We start from the raw sequence: 19,338 nt of genomic DNA on the forward strand, positions 1-19,338 counted from the left end.
CTGAACTCCTTGGGGGAGAATTATATGTTTCCTGCTGTTTTACCCGCATTCTGCGATATATATTTCATGTTATAGCAGTCTCGGATGATGACCCAGCACACATTGTTTGTTTTAAGAACACTTTCACTGCATATTTGACAAAATGCAAAGAAGGTGCCAATGTGAAATTTGTAAAGATAGCTACAGCACTCGACCCAAGCTTTAAGGATCTGAAGTGCCTTCCAAAAATTGGGACCGACAAAATGTGGAGTCATGCTTTCAGGAGTCTTAAAAACACAACATTCTGATGTGGAAACTACAGAACCCAAACCACCAAAAAGGAAAATCAACCTATCTTGTGATGCGGTTATAATAGTGCCATACGAATGCCTATTCCCACTTTCAGATGACAAGAAGCAGGCAGCATTATATCCTGCAAATGTAAACAAACTTGTTTGTCTGAGTGATTGGCTGTACAAGAAGTAGGACTGAGTGGACTTTCTAGGCTCTAAAGTTTTACCTTGTTTTATTTTTGAATGCATTTTTTGTACATAATTCTACATTTGTAAGTTCAACTTTCACGGTAAAGAGGTTGCACTACACTACTTGTATTAGATGAATTGAAAAATACTATTTCTTTTGTTTTTTACAATGCAAATATTTATAAAAATAAATATAAAGTGAGCACTGTACACTTTGTATTCTGTGTTATAATTGAAATAAAATATTTGAAAATGTAGAAAACATCCAAATATATTTAAATAAATGGTTTTCTATTATTGTTTTACAGCGTGATTCATCATGATTAATTTTTTTAATCACACAATTAATGGTGATTAATTTTTTAATCGCTTGACAGCCCTTACTTTTATATGGGTTTTTCAGTGAGTTAATGATTATTACGGATAAATTTGTATATGAATTAGATCAGTGGTTTTCAACCTAAGATTTCCAAAGAGGTCTGCACCTCCATTCAAAACATTGTAGGGGTCCACAAATGAAAAAAGGTTGAAAACCACAGAAATAGATGAATGTTCCATTTTAGGTGGGAATTAAACCACTGGTGGCAGTGAAGAAAGCATGTTTCATTTTCTGTACATCTGGAGATATGGAATGGTTCAATGCGAAATATTAATAACGCCAAGAACAGTCTGCTTCCTCACAACCATCAGTCAGAGAGCTCCTGGGATCTCAGTTTTATCCTGTTCTTTACTAAAGTCAGAAATATTATTTTAAAAATCCAACAACTAAGACTTTAAACAATGATTTGAGGACTTCAGTAACTCAACCAGAGGCTTAGGGTCTATTACAGCAGTGGGTTGGTGAGGTTCTATGGCATGCAATGGGTAGGAGGTAAGACTAGATGATCAGGATGGACTCTTTGACCTTAATGTCTATGAACTATTAAATTAAATAAATAAGATAAGTCAGAAACCAGGCTATGAATAGCAACTTCCATACATGCAAATAAAAGCTGTTTATGAGATTATGATGACCTAACTGCTACCACTGGTGAGGTGTCCAATAATGGAACCAAATGCTGAAATATTTTAAATTAGAATTCAAGTTCTGATCATTTGATCTTTGAGTAGTTTATTCCAAAACACAGTTATACGATAGGTTTCCTTTTCAGCTGGAAGCATAACTCAAAAAGCTATTTTGGAGGGGAGACATTTGCTGTTTGACCTCAACACCATACTTACCAAACCAACCAACTGGGCAAATTACATATGCCACAACATTTTAACAAAGTTCAAGTTCCTGTTTGTCTTCTTTCAGTTTATGTTTTGGGTTTAGTATGGAGTCAGGTACTTTGAAGGTGCAAAAACTCATGTAATTTCAAACTGTGTCCTCCAAAGCTGAAGTTCCTCAGGTGCTCAGTGTGTGTCCACTGACTAATAGGTCTTTTTTTCAGCTCACTCTCCTGATAAATTCTGATTTTCCTTCTTCCTGTTGGAAAGCTTCATTGTCATCTGGAGGAAGCACTTTCTTTTTCAGTTCTTCTTATATATCTGCTCTTGGTCTAGAAACATCTAAATTAAAAACCTTTGGAAATAGAGTATAGAGGAAACACAGAGAAATTGCAAATAGCTGGTTGACGGATAGCAGCATGAGTGGCAGTGCGATATGATAAATATATTTCATGAAAGGGCTACACACAATGTACCTCTTTTGTATTTGTACATCACCGATTGAACACAGAGATGGCAAACAAGTCATTTGCTTGCCTTGGGCTGCACATGGGCAACTGCTTGAAAATATCAGAACCCATAATGTTTGTGCTGGAAATGGCCCACCTTGATTATCATACACATTGTAAGGAGAGTGATCACTTTAGATAAGCTATTACCAGCAGGAGAGTAGGGTGGGAGGAGAGAAAACCTTTTGTAGTGATAAACACCCATTTTTTCATGGTTTGTGTGTATAAAAACATCTTCTGTATTTTCCACAGTATGCATCCGATGAAGTGAGCTGTAGCTCACAAAAGCTTATGCTCAAATAAATTGGTTAGTCTAAGGTGCCACAAGTACTCCTTTTCTTTTTGCGAATACAGACTAACACGGCTGTTACTCTGAAACCTGTCATAATGTTTAATGACATCTGAAGTATTTTGGCCTTTCCTATGCATTGTTGTTAAAGCTAAAATGAAAACAAAAAATTAAATAGAGAATTTGCATTATTTTCTAAAATGATGTTTGCTGCTCTTCATGTTGTATGAAAGCCGGATTGACTTCTCCATCCTCAGGTTCAGGGTTGATGTGGTTGGTTTGTACTAATTCATTTGTGGCTGCTTTCCTTCTCCTATAAGCAAAAAGAATCTGTTAATATATAGGAAGCTGAGTCTCTGCTTTGATCAAGTTCTTATGGATTCTAACAAGAGACTATTGTAAAAAAAAAATACTGTATTCCATGTGATTCATTTTACCAAAACAAATTACTCTGGGCTTATTGACTTTAATGGGAACAGGAGGAAGTTCATCATATGGCATGTTGTAGAAGTGCCATTGATACAAATAAGTTGTAAAACAATGAACCAATCTTTGTTGTATTGGTTTCAGATCAAAACTATGCTTCAAACAATTCTTATGAAAAAAAGACATGCAAAGCACATTATAGGTGAGTTCCTTCAGTGCATTAGGGTGGGTTGGAATCCAAAAAAACAATTTAGGCTTGCTGAAAACCCATCTTCAGGACTAGCTTCAATAATGTTGAGTTGCCAGGCCTCCCACTGCTTGCATATATTATTTAAAATAATACTTACTTTCTTCGGTCTCTCTGCCCAGTGATGATCAAGACAATGACTCCAATCACAACTACGCCCATGACCACCCCAAATAGTATTAGCCAGACAGTGACAGGTGGTTCATAAGTTGGTGCCAGTGTTGGAAGAATACCCTCAAACTCCAGAGTTTTATCATCCAGTTTGAAAGCCTCATTGATTCGTCCCCGAGACATTCTGCCATCAAGAGTACAATCAAATAGATGAATAAATTAAACACAAACAAATCAAATATTTTTGGATTCCTTATAATCCTCTAGGTATTTTAAACTTCCATTGAACTCTTTGCTTGAAGATGCTGCTTCAGTACTGGAGTGATAAACAGCAATAAGACATGCCAGATTTGTTCCTGCTACGAAGACAGTAACTGAAAGCCCGAATTTCTGTAGCAACCAGAACTGACATATTCAGATTTGTTACTGTACACAATAGTATCCCAAATCCTAATAGCCAAACCAAACCAAGGCAAGAAACCCTTTGACCTCACTGTCTACTTGCATCTTATCTCTCTCCTTCCCTTTACCTCTAAGTTCCTTGGATGCCCAGCATAAAACCACAGCCTTGACTTCCCCTTCTCTGTTTCCCCCTTGGATCCCTTGCAATATGCATTTTGCCTTCTTCACGCCACCAAAAATACTCTCACCAAAGTCTCCAGTGGCCTTTTCCTGGCCATGTCTAAGCTACTTTTCTGCATCTTGGTCTTCCTTGATCTTTCTGTTGCTTTTGACAAAATTTGCAAGAGACCATAACTTCTTTGGCCGTATTCTCTCCTAGTTTTCCAATCTCTCTGACTACTCATCAGCACCTCCTTTGGTTTTTAATTCTCCCCAGCCAGTCCCTCAGGATTTGTCCTTTGTCCCTTCTTCTTTTCTCTCTCTATGTCATCCACAACCTTATTGTTCACACAGCTTAATTCATTCTCTCTGTGGTAGTATCACAAATCTACTTCTCCATCCTTGATCTCTTCTGTGCAGTCTCCCATACCTGGCTTTCTTTCCAACATATCATCCTGAAGGTCCTGCTTAAAAATAGCACCTGAACTTACACCAGTTAGGTTAAAATTACATGGGCCTTCTATCTTCAAGTTCAGGGCATAAACTAGTCACCAGCTGGGGTTGGAGAAATGTTCCTTCTCCATGGCACAGTACAGTACAATTCGATGTATTCTAGGAGTTTCACAACTTTTCTGTGTCACCTTATATTGGCTGCTTTGAAAACAACATCCAATTAGACAGGCTATTGATCTTTTTTGATATGACAATTTTGCTCATCCTAATTTTTCCTTACTTTAGTTTTGTATCACACTTTCTCATAATACCTCCCTCAGTCATTTGAATATTTATATGGCTCCAGCCCTCTTTCATGTTATTTCCTCTAAGAGCAAAATTTCACCTGATGGCTGTTTCCACCTCAGTTTTGGGAACGATGTCAATGTTATTACCAGGCATTCTGACGGTAAAATAGAAGGAGATTCTTTGTGTTACATTCTCTACTTTAATGTCTGTGCTCCTGAAGGGAAATATAAAAAAAAATGTTTCATGACTAAAGAGATACCCCCAAATAAAAATCACATGAATGAAAATCTTGCATCCACTATACCTACAAAAAACACCTCGCAGCACAACTTAAGGGTCCATTGCTTGAAAGGTATTTTTGTCAACACTTGAGCTTTCAGTTTTGTGTTACTAAGTAATTCTAGGTTTCAGAGTAGCAGCCGTGTTAGTCTGTATTCGCAAAAAGAAAAGGAGTACTTGTGGCACCTTAGAGACTAACCCATTTATTTGAGCATAAGCTTTCGTGAGCTACAGCATCGGATGAAGTGAGCTGTAGCTCACGAAAGCTTATGCTCAAATAAATGGGTTAGTCTCTAAGGTGCCACAAGTACTCCTTTTCTTTAAGTAATTCTAGATACAGCTGCATTACCCCAGGACTGAGAATCTCTTAAAGCAGCAGTTCTCAACCAGGGGTCCAAGGCCCCCTGGGGGGCTGTAAGCAGGTTTCAGGGTGTCCACCAAACGGCCGGCATTAGACTCACTGGGGCTCAGGGCAAAAAGCTGAAGTCCAGCCATCCCAAGCCTGAAGGTGAAGCCTGAGCAGCTTAGCTTCGCGGGTCACCTTGTGGCATGGGGCCCTCGGCAATTGCCCTGTTTGCTATCCCCTAATGTCGGCCCTGGCTTTTATATGCAGAAAAACAGCCTGTGGTGGCACAGCTGGGCCGTGGAGTTTTTATAGCATGTTGGGGGGGGCTCAGAAAGGAAAAGGTTGAGAACCCCCTGCCTTAAAGCACCTGGCCAAGCACAGAACAGCGGGGTTGCCCTCACATGTTTGGGGCAAAACTCAGCTCAGCTTCTTGCACTTTGAACTAGAGAATTAAAACTAGCATTTGGTTGCACCTAGGCCTGCTGAGAATTGAGCTTCGACATCATGGTGATTGATGTGCTATAAATGTGATCAGATGTATTAGGCAGATCACCTCAGAAAATCATCCGAAGAGGCCTATCTAAAAATCATTCCAAGAGACTTAGCAAAAATAATGCTATTTTTGGTACAAATATCTATTTCTGGTCATAGCCTATGTTAGTGAAGGACTACATATTTTTAAATGAAATTAGATTAGGGTTGCATTTATTTATCGTGGGTGACTTTTCACCTCATTTAGATCAATTAACTCATGTTTTGTGGGTCCAAAATCCCTTGGCTATTCAGCATCATGTATATGATACAAGTGTTATTGCCCAGAATTTTATATAATTTCATTTTTTATTTTTAATGGAATGTTTCTCCTCTCGGGAAGGTATCTCTATTGCTCCATTCTCTGGCTATCATAGCCCTATTCCCCTGTTAGCATTTGGGCAGCTGTTCTCAAGATCAAATCTCACCATTAGTAAGTGGTAAACTACAGTCTCCTACCTCACCTAAAAATAAAGTATCGTCTAACTATTGCACAGGTGATGTTTTTCTTTCTGTCAAAAGTTCTGAAGATTAAACAGCATGTGGCAAAGCAAATGGCTCTCCTATTAAGACCAGTCAATGCCCTCATGTCCTTTAGTATGAAACCATCAGACCTCCTCCAGCTACATTACACAGAAATCAGAATTAATTCCACCAGTACATATCCCTGCTGAACCAAAAGCAGTACTGTAGGCTCATGCATGCACAGTCAAACAAAATAACTCACTGGAATGAGACAGTCTGGTTCTTGACCTCTGAGAAATACTTCCTCATGGCATAGGCAATCGATGACTGGAACAAATATAATTCATTTTCATCCCATTTGTACTACAAATATAAAAAACAGACCTTCAGTGGAGATTATAATTATGCTGAAAATTACTGTGCATTAAGCAATGACTTTTAAAATACTGCTTCAGTAGTAGTAATTATAATTACAGCTAGGCAATTTTTTTTTTTTTGGCCAGAAAATGCAGATTCAGGTCAACCAAAACATTTTGTAACTTCATTGAACCTGCCAAATTGTTTTGGTTGGAAACCAGACACACCCCCGCCAAAAAAAAATTCTTTCATTTTTAATATTTTCAAAACAACTTTTCATTTCAAAATTTCATTCAATTTTATTTTTTAAAAAATAGTTACATGTAAAAATTAAATGTGTTGACTTGGCTCAAACCCCAGTCATGGCTCAGGGTCCCATTGAGCTAGGAGTTGTACAGAAGGTAACAAAGAAGACATTCCCTACCCCATAGAGCTCATAGACCTTTTACCAGGCAGCACATGACAGGTGGACAAACGTGTGAGAATGAGGTAACAAAATGAACAGAGGTTAGCAGAAAAATGGAGGTCTTGGCTCACCACTTACTTATTTACAAAGGTAATTTACATGCCCAAAATGACTTATAAATATCTGATTAATCATCACACCTCCCTTCAAAATAGATAAGTGATTGATTCCCCATTTTACAAACGGGGAAAATGAGACATACATAAATGGAGTGTCGTGAAGAAGCTCACTGAGGGTAGATCTATACTGCAACAAAAGACCCGTGGCATAGCTGCAGCTGGGCCAGGTCAGCTGACTCGAACTCGCAGGGCTCAACCTGTGGGGCTATACAACTGCAGTGAAGACGTTCGGACTTGGGTTGGAGCCAGGGCCCTGAGACGCTGTGACAGGGGAATGTATCAGAGCCGAGACTCCAGCCCAAGCCTGAATGTTTACACTGCAACTTTTAGCCCTGCAGCCTGACCCCTGCAAGTCTGAGTCAGCTGACCCAGGCTCTGAGATTTGGTGCCACAAGTTTTTTTTATCTCAGTATACACATACCCTGAGTGAGTCAATTGCTGAGCCAAGCCCAGAATGCAGGGGTTTCCAGATTCCAGTCCCATATCTAGTCCACAGCTGATGCTGTTCCTCTGAACCTGACCATCTTTGAATGTGTTGTCATCTATCTGAAGTTCTGCCATTGTAGGTTATTTATCACCTACAGCTATTTTGTGTCTTGACTGAATCCCACAAATAGGACCAGGAATATCTATCCCATTTCAACCCAAGGGTTCATAATAGCTGAAAAGATCTTTTTTGCTTAAAATAACAAGAAGCCAAATCCTAGCTCTCATGGATTCTTTACCCAGGAGTATTTCCACTGTAGTTATTGGGAGTTTTGTCTGGGAAAGGACTTTATGATTTAGACACTGGTTTCCATTATATAATTGTATACATAAACAAGTCATTTAGTAGGAGACCGAGCTGTTTTGGTCTTTGTATTTTTCTTGTTAAGAATTCTTTGCAGCCATGTTTCTGCATAAGGTAGTTATTGATTTTTGTGCCCCAAACCAGACAAGTGATTCAAAAAAGGCAGAGCATATGTGGTATTTCATAGGAAACTACATGATAGGTCAGATATTAACTCCAATGGAACACAGAAACAGAGAAAGGTGCGTCAAGTTAAATAGCTCATTTCTGGCAGGTGCCCCTGCCTGTGCAGGTGGAAAAACCCAGCAATAACAGAGAATGTATCCTATGCAATTGTGCAATGGTGTACGTGGAAGGAAAGTTCATTTTTGACCTCTGTAGCAATCAGTTTATAACTTGAAGCCAGAGCTTTGATTACATTTATATCTTAGCATGCATGCCCATAAATGTTGTTATTGGTAATATTATCCAGCCCTGATATGAGGCTCATGGGCATGGTATAAAACTCTAGATACCCCCTATATAATAGCAATTTAAAAAAATACTGCTACATTTTTAACTCTCTGATCTCCTGTTGCAGTGAATTTCATAAAAGGAGGATGTGTTGGGCCATATCTTCAGCTGGTATACGTCAGCCTAGCTCCATGGAAGTGAATGGTGGATTCAGCTAGAACAGAAGGAAATGCTTCTAAACTTAGACACAGTCAGTAGACCAATTGCTCGGCAAGTATAGTGTAGCACAGCTCCATTGACTTGAATCTAAATTACTTCCAGGGACAGGCCCAGTGCTCAGCAGTCAGAGGGACAGTGTTCTGATCCAAAGTCCATTGAAGCCAATGAAGTCTTTGTATTGACTTCAGTGAGTTACAGATGAGGCCCTACGGGACAATAAAGGGGGCTTAAAGCCACCATTGCCCACAAACACCTTCTTCTGAGGTGTGTTGAGCATGCAAAGATAGTACCCCAGGATCTGGTCCTTAGCATTAATAATACAGCTGTATGGATTATCTCTGCACTGGCATTCATTATTTAGCTGATACTACACACATCAGTGCCTTTACTTAAGCATTCATAGGAGTTAGCATTGTTTTCTCCTGTAGCTATCACCACAGTCCATCATGCCATTGTGTTTGTTTTTTTCTAATTTTCCTTTCATCCTTTGCCCCTTTCTACTCTGCAATATCTATTTCTCCTGCCCCAAAAGAACCAGTATATTAACAGAGTTTGATTCCACAACCATCGCTTTTCATATTTGGCAGTAGAGCTGGTTGGAAAATTTGTGTTGAAATAGTTTTCCATTGCAAAATGCTGTTTCAACTAAACTGATTTATTTTCATTAAATTGTATCATTTAGAAATTTAAAAAAAATTTTTTTGAAAATGGCAAAATGTCCTGTTTTGACATTTTCAGAACAAGGTTAATTTGTAATTCAAAAGGACTTTTTGTTTTGAAATTCACTTTATTGATATAAAAATTAAAAAAAATTAAAAAGGGTCAGAATCAAAACCACCACATTTCAGATTTAGCCAAACAAAACATTTCGATTGACTGAAAATAAATTATTTTTCAAATTTTGTTTTCCAAAAAATTTCAAATTTTGGTTTTCAGGATGAATGTTTTTGAAATCTTAAAAACTTTCCTGACCAGTTCTATTTATCAGTTCCTTTGGCTTTTTAATCATTTATCTTGTTTCTATAAAATCTATTTTATGATGTTTTCATTCATAAAAGTATTCAAACAAAGATCTCATGTGCTATTTAAGAGAAAATGTAAGTTTGGCCTCTAATTTTAGAAGGAATTTCCATTTTAAAATACACTTAGTTGTTTACAAGCTGCTGACCAAGCAGTTTGTGTTTCAGCTTTTTATGGTGTGATCACACAGAAGATGCTGACAGAGTGGTTCTGGTTAACATTTAAAAAGTAGTCAATTTTTAAAAAAGAAGAGACAGATCCTCATATTAAATGATCTATGAAATATTTTGTTTACAGTTAGGCAGAAATTAATTGAGTTTAAAAGGACTGGTCCTGGCAGTCTTTTAAATATTTTTTGTTTTATCTTTCAGACACTCTAGTAAAGTCACAGCCAGAGCAAACCTGTAAGCGTCTCTACCTGATCAACGTCACCTGAGATGTCAGTGCATTCTAAACAGATTCTTAGTGCAATAGATTTAAGTTATATATAGACTATAAGGTGAATAGAAAGCTGGCTAGATCGTCAGGCTCAACAGGTAGTGATCAATGGCTCCATGTCTAGTTGGCAGCCGGTATCAAGCAGAGTGCCCCGAGGGTCGGTCCTGGGACTAGTTTTGTTTAATATCTTCATTAATGATCTGGAGGATGGTGTAAATTGCACCCTCAGCAAGTTTGCAGATGACACTAAATTGGGAGGAGTGGTAGATACATTGGAGGGTAGGGATAAGATACAGAGGGACCTAGACAAATTAGAGGATTGGGCCAAAAGAAATCTGATGAGGTTCAAGAAGGACAAGTGCAGAGTCCTGCACTTAGGCGGAAGAATCCCATGCACCGCTACAGACTAGGGGCCGAGTGGCTAGGCAGCAGTTCTGCAGAAAAGGACCTAGGGGTTATGGTGGACGAGAAGCTGGATATGAGTCAACCGTGTGCCCTTGTTGCCAAGAAGGCTAACAGCATTTTGGGCTGTATAAGTAGGAGCATTGCCAGCAGATCGGGGGATGTGATCATTCTCCTCTATTCGGCATTGGTGAGGCCTCATCTGGAGTACTGTGTCCAGTTTTGGGCTCCACACTACAAGAAGGATGTGGATAAATTGGAAAGAGTCCAGCGGAGGGCAACAAAAATGATTACGGGGCTGGAGACATGACTTATGAGGAGAGGCTGAGGGAACTGGGATTATTTAGTCTGCAGAAGAGAAGAATGAGGGGGGATTTGATAGCTGCTTTCAACTACCTGAAAAGGGGTTCCAAAGAGGATGGATCTAGACTGTTCTCAGTGGTGGTAGTTGATAGAACAAGGAGCAATGGCCTCAAGTTGCAGTGGGGGAGGTTTAGTAGGAAAAACTTTTTCCCTCGGAGGGTGGTGAAACACTGGAATGCGTTACCTAGGGAGGTGGTGGAATCTCCTTCCTTAGAGGTTTTTAAGGCCCGGCTTGACAAAGCCCTGGCTGGGATGATTTAGTTGGGGATTGGTCCTGCTTTGAGCAGGGGCTTGGACTAGATGACCTCCTGAGGTCCCTTCCAACCCTGATATTCTATAATTCTATATGTGCTGTTCCAAGCATGCTGCTTCTTTAACATAAGCTATAGTAAACAGACAGTGAAAATTTAACATAAGCTGTGAAAACAGACAGACAATTTACTTTTTACGCAAAACCGACTGTGCCTCAATTAACTTTTTTTTAAATTAACATAACTGGAAGGGAATGCCTCAATCTTTCCTGGACTTTTACCAACACCAGTCTGTCAGGCGTAATACAATATAGCTGTTGCTGTATTTAGAAAGGATTCAGAAGTCAGGTTTGTCAGGAGAGAAGAGCTTTCACACTGTACAACAGCTCAGACTAAGGCTGTTCATGCTTCTAGAACTATTGAGCCAGACCCTCGGCTAGTGTAAGTCAGTGTAGCTCCATTGACTTCAACAGAGCTACAGTAAATTACACTGGCTGCAGGACTGGACCATGTAGTACACAAGGGACATGGCTAAAGGCTTAACCGAGGCATTAGCATGGGGCCTGAAGCTGTGCTCAGTGACATAAAGCAGTGATGTCACTGGCTTTGATGGGCACAGGAGTAGGCCCATAGTCACTCCCAGGATCACATTACACTATCTCCATTGCACAGTCAGTCCCTGACTTGACACAGGATGCCTGCTCTGACAGCTGTGACCATGAGATGGTCTAATACAGGCAGTTTGCTATGTACTTAGCCCCACTTTTAAGCACCTGTAAGATACTGTGAAGTTGTTCCTTGCTCAGAAAAAATGTACATTACTTCACGTCTGAATCAGAGGGGCCCTTTCCCTCAGCGTTCTTGACTGCTACAAATCAGCACTTCTTAGGCCAGATTCACTTGTACACCCGCTAGCTAATTTGTGCTGCTCTGGTGATGCAAATCAGTGGTAAACCCAGCATAGCCAACCAGTTAAACTGGAATTTGGGCTGCTTTGCAATGTCTGGGCAGTACAAAGCAGCTGAAGTGTATTGCTGAATGTGTCTCATTATGAGCTGCAGCAAGTCCTATGTAGGCATCTTCCCAACATGCCTACACACTAGTTAACACGTGTTACCAAGATCCCTTGCTGAACTACAAGGTTTCAGAATTATTTACTTGTATAGAAGGAGTGTCAGAGCAGAAATGTAGTTAGTGGACAGTGTTTATGCAATGTGCTTGTTTTGCAGCTTGGGACCATATCTTACAGTCATTCAAATTAAGTGCTGTAAATGAGATTGTTTTACAACCACTCAATTGCACGATACAAGAACATGATGACAAAAGCCAGGCATAAAATGGTGTTAAGTTAACCATTAACTATAATGGCTAATAAATGTGTTGTAATATGGAGCCTTTTAGTGGTGTTGCTATCACCACTGAATGACATCTAACTCAACTCAGGGGGACAGGAAGCAAAAAAAGTTTACGAGGGCTTGCATAAAAGAGAGTGACAGAACGGAAAGAGTATGGGTTTGTGTGAGAAAAAATAACACATTTGTGTAACCTTCCTAGACCAATAGGTTCCCACACCTAGGTGTGAATTTCAAATTTGAGTGTTTGGATACATAAGCAAAAAGCACTTGCCTGATGAGCCAATTTTACCTGGAAAAATGCTCATGCTTTGACAGCAATGATAATGGGGGAGGGATAGCTCAGTGGTTTGAGCATTGGCCTGCTAAACCCAGGGTTGTGAGCTCAATCCTTGAGGGGGCCATTTAGGGATCTGGGGCAAAAATTGGGGATTGGTCCTGCTTTGAGCAGGGGGTTGGACTAGATGACCTCCTGAGGTTCCTTCTAACCCTGATATTCTATAAACCTTTCACAGGAAGGAAGGGTCTGTGCACTGTGCCATTGAGAGTAACATGAAGAAGGAAATCTAGAATAAGGAGCAAATCCACAACCAAATACCCAGCCTTGGCAGATCAGCTGAGTTAGCAGTGAGCCTGTCCTCCAGCACGATGTTGAGGGAAGTACCATCTTTTGCCTACTAGCTACTGCACTCCAGAAAAATAATAGTAAGGACATTTGGGCATCTGAGCTAGGAGCATGGGCAGGAGGAGGCTGTGAGGAGGTTTGTAGGATTTATCAGTGCCTGGAAAGATGACATCAAATATGCAAACAAATTGCTAGAAAGAGCAGTCATATTGTTTGTAACAGAGAGCATCCAACACCTCCTGTATAGAATTCAGCTAGATATTTCTATGTTGATCTGTGATTTGTTAAACAAAACATGACATAGTAACAGAATGAATACACTAATCTGGATTTACTCACTGCACTGTTCCCAAGTGCTGATTTCAGACTGATCCTCACTTTGATTGCATTGAGAGAATCTGATTTAAAAAGAAAAAAAGCACTGCATCACAACTGCAAAGTCTTTTCCATAAAGCTGCTGTATAGCCAAGTGAGATGATGAGGTGATTTTGTTTTACTGATAGTTTTTACCCTCCCCAGGCTAATGAAGGTATCAGATACAACACTGTTCTCAGCCACTAGGATATGCTGCATTCTCCCATACTGACTGTGGCTACAGGTGTGTGTCTCACACGTGCTTCAGCATTTGATGTAGTGGTGCTGGGCTGAATAAAGCATTTTACTACTACTCTCACTTCTTGGGCACCCTCTTTGTTGTGGCCAGTAATGGAGAGCCAGGGAGAGATGGCATTTAACATTCCAAACTGGCTTGTCCATCCTGAGCCTGATTGCCATTCCAGCTCTGATGACAGAGAGTCTAGATGAGTTCTCACCAGCCCGGCAGATGTGAAGCATGCTCAGTAGGCTCAAGCAAGGGTTATAATTGAAGATCTGAAACTGATCAGTACCTACAAACCCAAACCACTATTCTCCCTTCATTCTGATCATCCGTCCTGAGTTTTTAGCACTGCCAATGTAAAAAGGCTTTTTAAAGTGACTTTTGTCAATAATTCATTATCAGGGTCAAGTGCTCAGTTTCTGGGAATTAGATGAAGCTGTGACAGGCAGTTGATGGCCACCGTGGTCCCTGAGTATCCTGACTCTCCAGCTTTGGGAGTGATGAAGTCAATGAACTTTTGCATGAGCAACTCTTACTGATGGGTCCCAGGGCCATAGACGTTGCCTGTTGCCTCTCCCAACTGCCAGATTCAACAACTGTGGAAAGAAAAAGGGGGCATGGGTTGAGGAGAAATTGTATTGTCAAGCATTCTGAATTACATATAAAACCATTACGTACATGGAGTCCAGAGTGCATTCCAGCCAACAGATCTGCCACTATTGTTCTTTATCAGCCACTGATGTAAGGGTTCAAAGTAGTGGAGCAAGGGTTTTGCATTCATCTTCTGTTCTCCTGTTATACTTTCTAGTGCCTGGGTCCAGGGCTGTGATCTCCCCAAGACAAGCATGTCCCTGGGTATTGAAGGATCAATAATTATTGCTAGGTTCCATCTGTGCACAGATTATATGTACACACTCATATGAATGCAAATAAATTCCCTTCTCATTGATAGGAGACTAAACCCCTATGGGTCAGATCCTCAGCTGGTATAAGTCTGCATAACTCCACTGGAATTAGCCGAGGAAACAGACTTTAATGTCGAGCCAAGTTTATCCCTGGTGTAACCCCATTGGCTTCAGTAACTTAAGTGGCTTTACAGCCAGGATGAATTTGGCCCAGTTATATTCAATCTCCTTTTATATAACAAATTGTGTGTTTTGTTACCGCAGTTTGTGACCAGCTGCCGTGGAATTAGTAATGTCACATGTGTAAAGAGGACCTGTATGGTTAGCAGCCTTGCAAAGTGCCTCCTGAAACTGGAACTGATAAATGGTCCTTGTGTAATATCTAAAAGAAAAGAGAAAAAAGAACAAAAGCCATACTTTGTGTTACCCAGCTCACACTGGAGCAGCAAATAGCCTTGCCCTTTGGAATGGACTGCAATTTAGATTAACGCTCCTGCGGTGACCCTGGGCACTTTGGAGAGAAAGACAAAACACTAATGACGAGCTGGGCCAAACATCCTGATAATGTTCAAATGCCAAAATCATAAGAGCTAAGATGTGCTCTCCGTTACAATGGGCCCTAGCTGGAGTAAGTGAAGTTACAGAGACTCTGATTCTCCACTCTAGCTGAGCACAGCTGGGATCATTTGGATGGAGGAGCTCCAGGGAGCCAGCTGCAGCTCTCTGAGTCAGGGCTGTACAGGGACATCCCTAATGTATGTCACTGGCACTAGCGTCTGATCCTTCAGGGTCCTGCTCCCCTGGTTCTTTAGGCACCTGAATCCAGTGAAGGACTTCCAGCGTTCTCCCTCCTTCCCCTTATGGTGAGGATCAGAGAGGCAGCTGGCATAGGAAACAACAGAGCCATCTCCACCAACATTACAGCAGCAGAAAGTTCCTCTGCACAGCAAGAAATTGCTTCTGGGCATCTCCTGTCGCATTACGCCGTGCGAGAATCCGGCCCTAACAAGTCTGCGGGTCTGATCCAATGCCCATTGAAGTCACTGGAAAGATTCCCATTGACTTCCGGAGGCCTTAGGCCAGGGCTTAACCAAAAGAAGAATTTGGCCTTAACACTCTGAATGAAGTATTTGAGCAAGCCGCTGCTTGTCATCTAGGAGTTAAATGATGATGATAAAGATACCTTATGAAAGAGTAATCATTGGCCACATGGAACAGAGCAGCTGGGTCACAGTATGTTTCATCGTGAGGCAGTGGTTCAACCACACCCACTACTTCTCGCCTGTGGGTAGGGGAAGAAAAAATTAGAGGCATTCCCATTACTAGTTCTTGAGAAAAATATAGACTGACCTTTCCACATGGCAGCTGCTGTTTGTAGCAGTCATCACTGCTGGCATCTCCCTTACCTTCCAAACACGGACATAACAAAGCTAAATAAACTAGGCTCCTAAACTGCTATTGGGCTGTCCATGGAACTACTGTGCATGGGACTATTGGACCTAAACATTTAACCCTGACTGGAAACTCAAATGTAAGAAGTGAGTGAAAATGTCACAATAATCTAGAACTTTGTGCCAGTTTGAAAATTAACCATGGTAAACAGGTTTTTTTATGATAAATGTTATGAATAAATGCAAGAAAACCAGGCAGGTCAACTAGACTCGTCCAAACAAAAAGAGGTGACTGATATCATTCAAGGACTGTTGAAATGATGCTTTGTAACAACAAGAAGAGGTGTCGTCTGAAATTAATGAACTAAAATTGGTGTGGTGGATATTAGGACTAATTGATGGACAAAATAAAGAGGGAATGAACTATGCCACTCACTTGTCCCCTTTGGGGGTTCCTTAAAAAAAGACTTTGAAAAAAAATTCATCTCCTTTTCCACCTTGTATCCCAGTTGGTCTCATCTGCTCATCTTCCCTAACCCCATGATAAAAGGAGCTGACCAGGCTGAAAGACTTTCTTCCTGAGAGGAAGGCCACTAGGCCTTGCTCTTGTTCAAAGAACTTTGTTTTTCACTTTTCAGAGTAACAGCCATGTTAGTCTGTATTCGCAAAAAGAAAAGGAGTACTTGTGGCACCTTAGAGACTAACCAATTTATTTGAGCATAAGCTTTCGTGAGCTACAGCTCATGATGCATCCGATGAAGTGAGCTGTAGCTCACGAAAGCTTATGCTCAAATAAATTGGTTAGTCTCTAAGGTGCCACAAGTACTCCTTTTCTTTTTGTTTTTCACTTGTGAGTCCTGGAAATCATATCATGACATCCAGGCCTCAGCCCATCAGTGGGGATACCTAATTGCCAGCATTGAAAAGGCACATAAGATCCTGTTCTGTTCCACTCCTCTTGTGTTTCTTTCCCCATCTCCCCCTTCCTCCTATCCTATCTCAATTTTTCATCAAATCCTGAAATCAACTGCATTGCATCAGCACAGTGGGATGAGATGACCACAATTCTGTCCTGTTTAAGGAGAAAAGACCCAACCAGATTATGCCCCACGGTCCAAGCAACAGGTGCCCTGATTGGCCTGCCAGCCAAAGCATCCATTCGTGACTCACCAGCCTTCCAGTGTTCCAAAGACATCAACAAAAGCCATATTTCCCTCACCCTTTCTATCCCATCTCTCCTCCACCTTGTGTCTCTGTGTTTGTTAGAAACAGGAGGCATTTTACCCAACAGGACTGAAAGTGAAATTAACCCTTTCCTTTTCATCAAAGTAAGTTTGTTCTCCAAATAGAAGAAACTGATATTTTGCCTCCAAATGGAGAGAAACTTTAAAGGTTTAAGTTAATTTTACATACTACTCTATTTCATTTTCAATATAAGTACTTGCTTTAATTTATTGTTCTTCCATCTGTTTCAGCTTTAGAATGAATGCTTTTGGGTGTTTGCTAAGGAACTGAGTAAAACCAAGGCCTCCGTAGAAGAAAACTCCAAACCTAAGTATCTATGTTTTAATGTTGGATTGTGAAAGAGTTTATAACATTGCTAACTTTTTTTACCTTTGAAATCAATACAACAGAACTCACAGTGATGTCAATGGTGGCACGGCTTCAAAATGAATAGCAGGATATGGCCCTTTGACATAAAAGATTAAAAATCAAAGGATTTATGTTAAGATGGGGTAGGAAAGGTAAAATCATTGTTGTAAAATATTCCACAATCAATTGGCTTCACACTCCGCTTGTCATCGGTCTGATGCATAGCCCATTGAACCAAAGACACCATGATGAGGTGTCAACCCCATGCAAGGCCTGAATAGAGAGAAGGCCTAATTAACCTTGTGACAGGCTGCAGCTGGGGGAGAGTCAGCATTGAAAAGGTCTAATTGATGATGAAACCCAGCTGGGCAAGGGGGCAGGCTAAACTGCTATAAAACCAGGAAGGAGAAAGTAAGGAGGGTTGTAGTTAGAGAAGGTTGACAGTCACCTTTTGGGCTTAGAGAGGGAAAGGAGGAAACTGGGGGTGAATTGAAGCCCTGGGATCCAGGCCTTGAGGGAAGGGCATATCCAGAGAAGGGTGGAAAAGGAGCATGATAGGGATGAAGTAGAGGAAGTATCCCAGAGAAACAGCAGCAAGGTTTTGGACAGTGCAGAATTTGGCTGCTGGTTGTAGGGTCCCTGGGCTGGAAACTGGTGTAATGGGCAGGCCTGGGTTCCCCTACCAGCCACTGGGGAAGTGGCACAGAGTGGGCAGTGGAGCAGAAGACAGCCTAGGATAGTCATCCAATGGGACTTGGATCTCCCAGGAGAGGAGGATTATAGTGATCTGACCAGAGAGCCAAGCCATGAAAAAGGAATACCCTGAGCAATAAAGAGGGAGTAATCTGATGAGGGAGAGGGAAAGAGAAAGAGAGACACCCTGGGGTGTGAAACTAAAGGAGGTGGTGTCAAAGAAGGCATGAGCTAATCCCCAGATGGGCCACAAGGAGGCACCACAGCAGTGAGCAGCAAACCCTGTGATGAATGTGGGCATAATAAGCATCCCTGAGACAAGTGGAGTGAGAAACTATGCATGTCGGTCACCTCTGAGATGAGGGGAGTGTGAGGGATAGTGCATAAAAGTCACCACTGATACAAGGGAAAAGTGAGGGGCCACAGCAGCTGTAGAAGAAGTAAAGGGACTATGGAGCTGCTGCATATGGAGGCCTTTTTTGGAGAAGGCCAGTATACCCTCCTGAAATGGATGCAGAGTTTTTGCTCCTGTTTAAGGGGAATGAAAAGCAATCATGGGGCTCCAGGCACTGCTTCTGCAGAACCAGCAGAGACAGGGGGAGGCCCAGTTATAACTGCAGGGGTATTTAATGAAGCTAGCAGAAAAGCGGAAATCTTTATTTAAGATCCTATGGGGAAAAGTGAGCCAGGGCTGAAGAGGCTGGGAACAGAAAAAATGCTCAGAGGCCTGGTCAAGAGTGTGTATTACACTGCAGGCAGTGGGGACAGTTGAAAAGGAAATGTCCCTGTGTGTATCAGGACAAGGAGTCTTGCCTGGAAAGGAGGGATGCAGAAAAGCCCCAAAGAGTGCCATCTCCTGAAGGAGTAGGAAAAGGAGGGATCTGTTTTGTCTGTGGGAAATGGGAGCAAGTGCAGAGGCACTGTCTTCACACAAAGAGAAACTAGCAGGAAAAGAGCAAACGATCGAGAAAGGAATGGAAGGATGAGCCAGAGGCCCATAGAAAGTGCACAACGGTAGTCGAGAGGACCTAGAGGGTGAGGAGAGATTGGAGGGAAGAAAGAATCTGCCAAAGATAAAGTTAAAGGATACAAGGACAAACACGGAGAGTAACCAGAATGCAGTGGGAA

The 19,338-nt window shown here is 41.2% G+C and overlaps 1 protein-coding gene across 6 annotated transcripts in view; it reads right to left on the reverse strand.

Moving 5' to 3' along the window:
- Nucleotides 1–1,555: 1,555 nt before the first annotated feature.
- The window catches only part of ACE2 (angiotensin converting enzyme 2), a 106,457-nt gene continuing 88,674 nt past the window's right edge, over nucleotides 1,556–19,338 (reverse strand). For 5 of the 6 annotated variants that reach the window (XM_078854110.1, XM_073355720.2, XM_073355714.2 and 2 more), the window contains 9 exons: nucleotides 15,717–15,815; nucleotides 14,793–14,915; nucleotides 14,307–14,479; nucleotides 14,165–14,224; nucleotides 13,370–13,428; nucleotides 6,438–6,538; nucleotides 4,652–4,768; nucleotides 3,242–3,436; nucleotides 1,556–2,781 (listed from right to left, as the gene is read on the reverse strand). In XM_078854110.1, the coding sequence (XP_078710236.1) occupies nucleotides 2,664–2,781; nucleotides 3,242–3,436; nucleotides 4,652–4,768; nucleotides 6,438–6,538; nucleotides 13,370–13,428; nucleotides 14,165–14,224; nucleotides 14,307–14,479; nucleotides 14,793–14,915; nucleotides 15,717–15,815 (1,045 nt within the window). In that variant the 3' untranslated portion in view covers nucleotides 1,556–2,663. The remainder of the gene's footprint in view (nucleotides 2,782–3,241; nucleotides 3,437–4,651; nucleotides 4,769–6,437; nucleotides 6,539–13,369; nucleotides 13,429–14,164; nucleotides 14,225–14,306; nucleotides 14,480–14,792; nucleotides 14,916–15,716; nucleotides 15,816–19,338) is intronic. The other variant, XM_073355704.2, reaches the window with a different exon arrangement.

Source organism: Lepidochelys kempii, chromosome 1 (genome assembly GCF_965140285.1).
Source record: "Lepidochelys kempii isolate rLepKem1 chromosome 1, rLepKem1.hap1, whole genome shotgun sequence".
NCBI classification, from domain to species: domain Eukaryota; kingdom Metazoa; phylum Chordata; order Testudines; family Cheloniidae; genus Lepidochelys; species Lepidochelys kempii.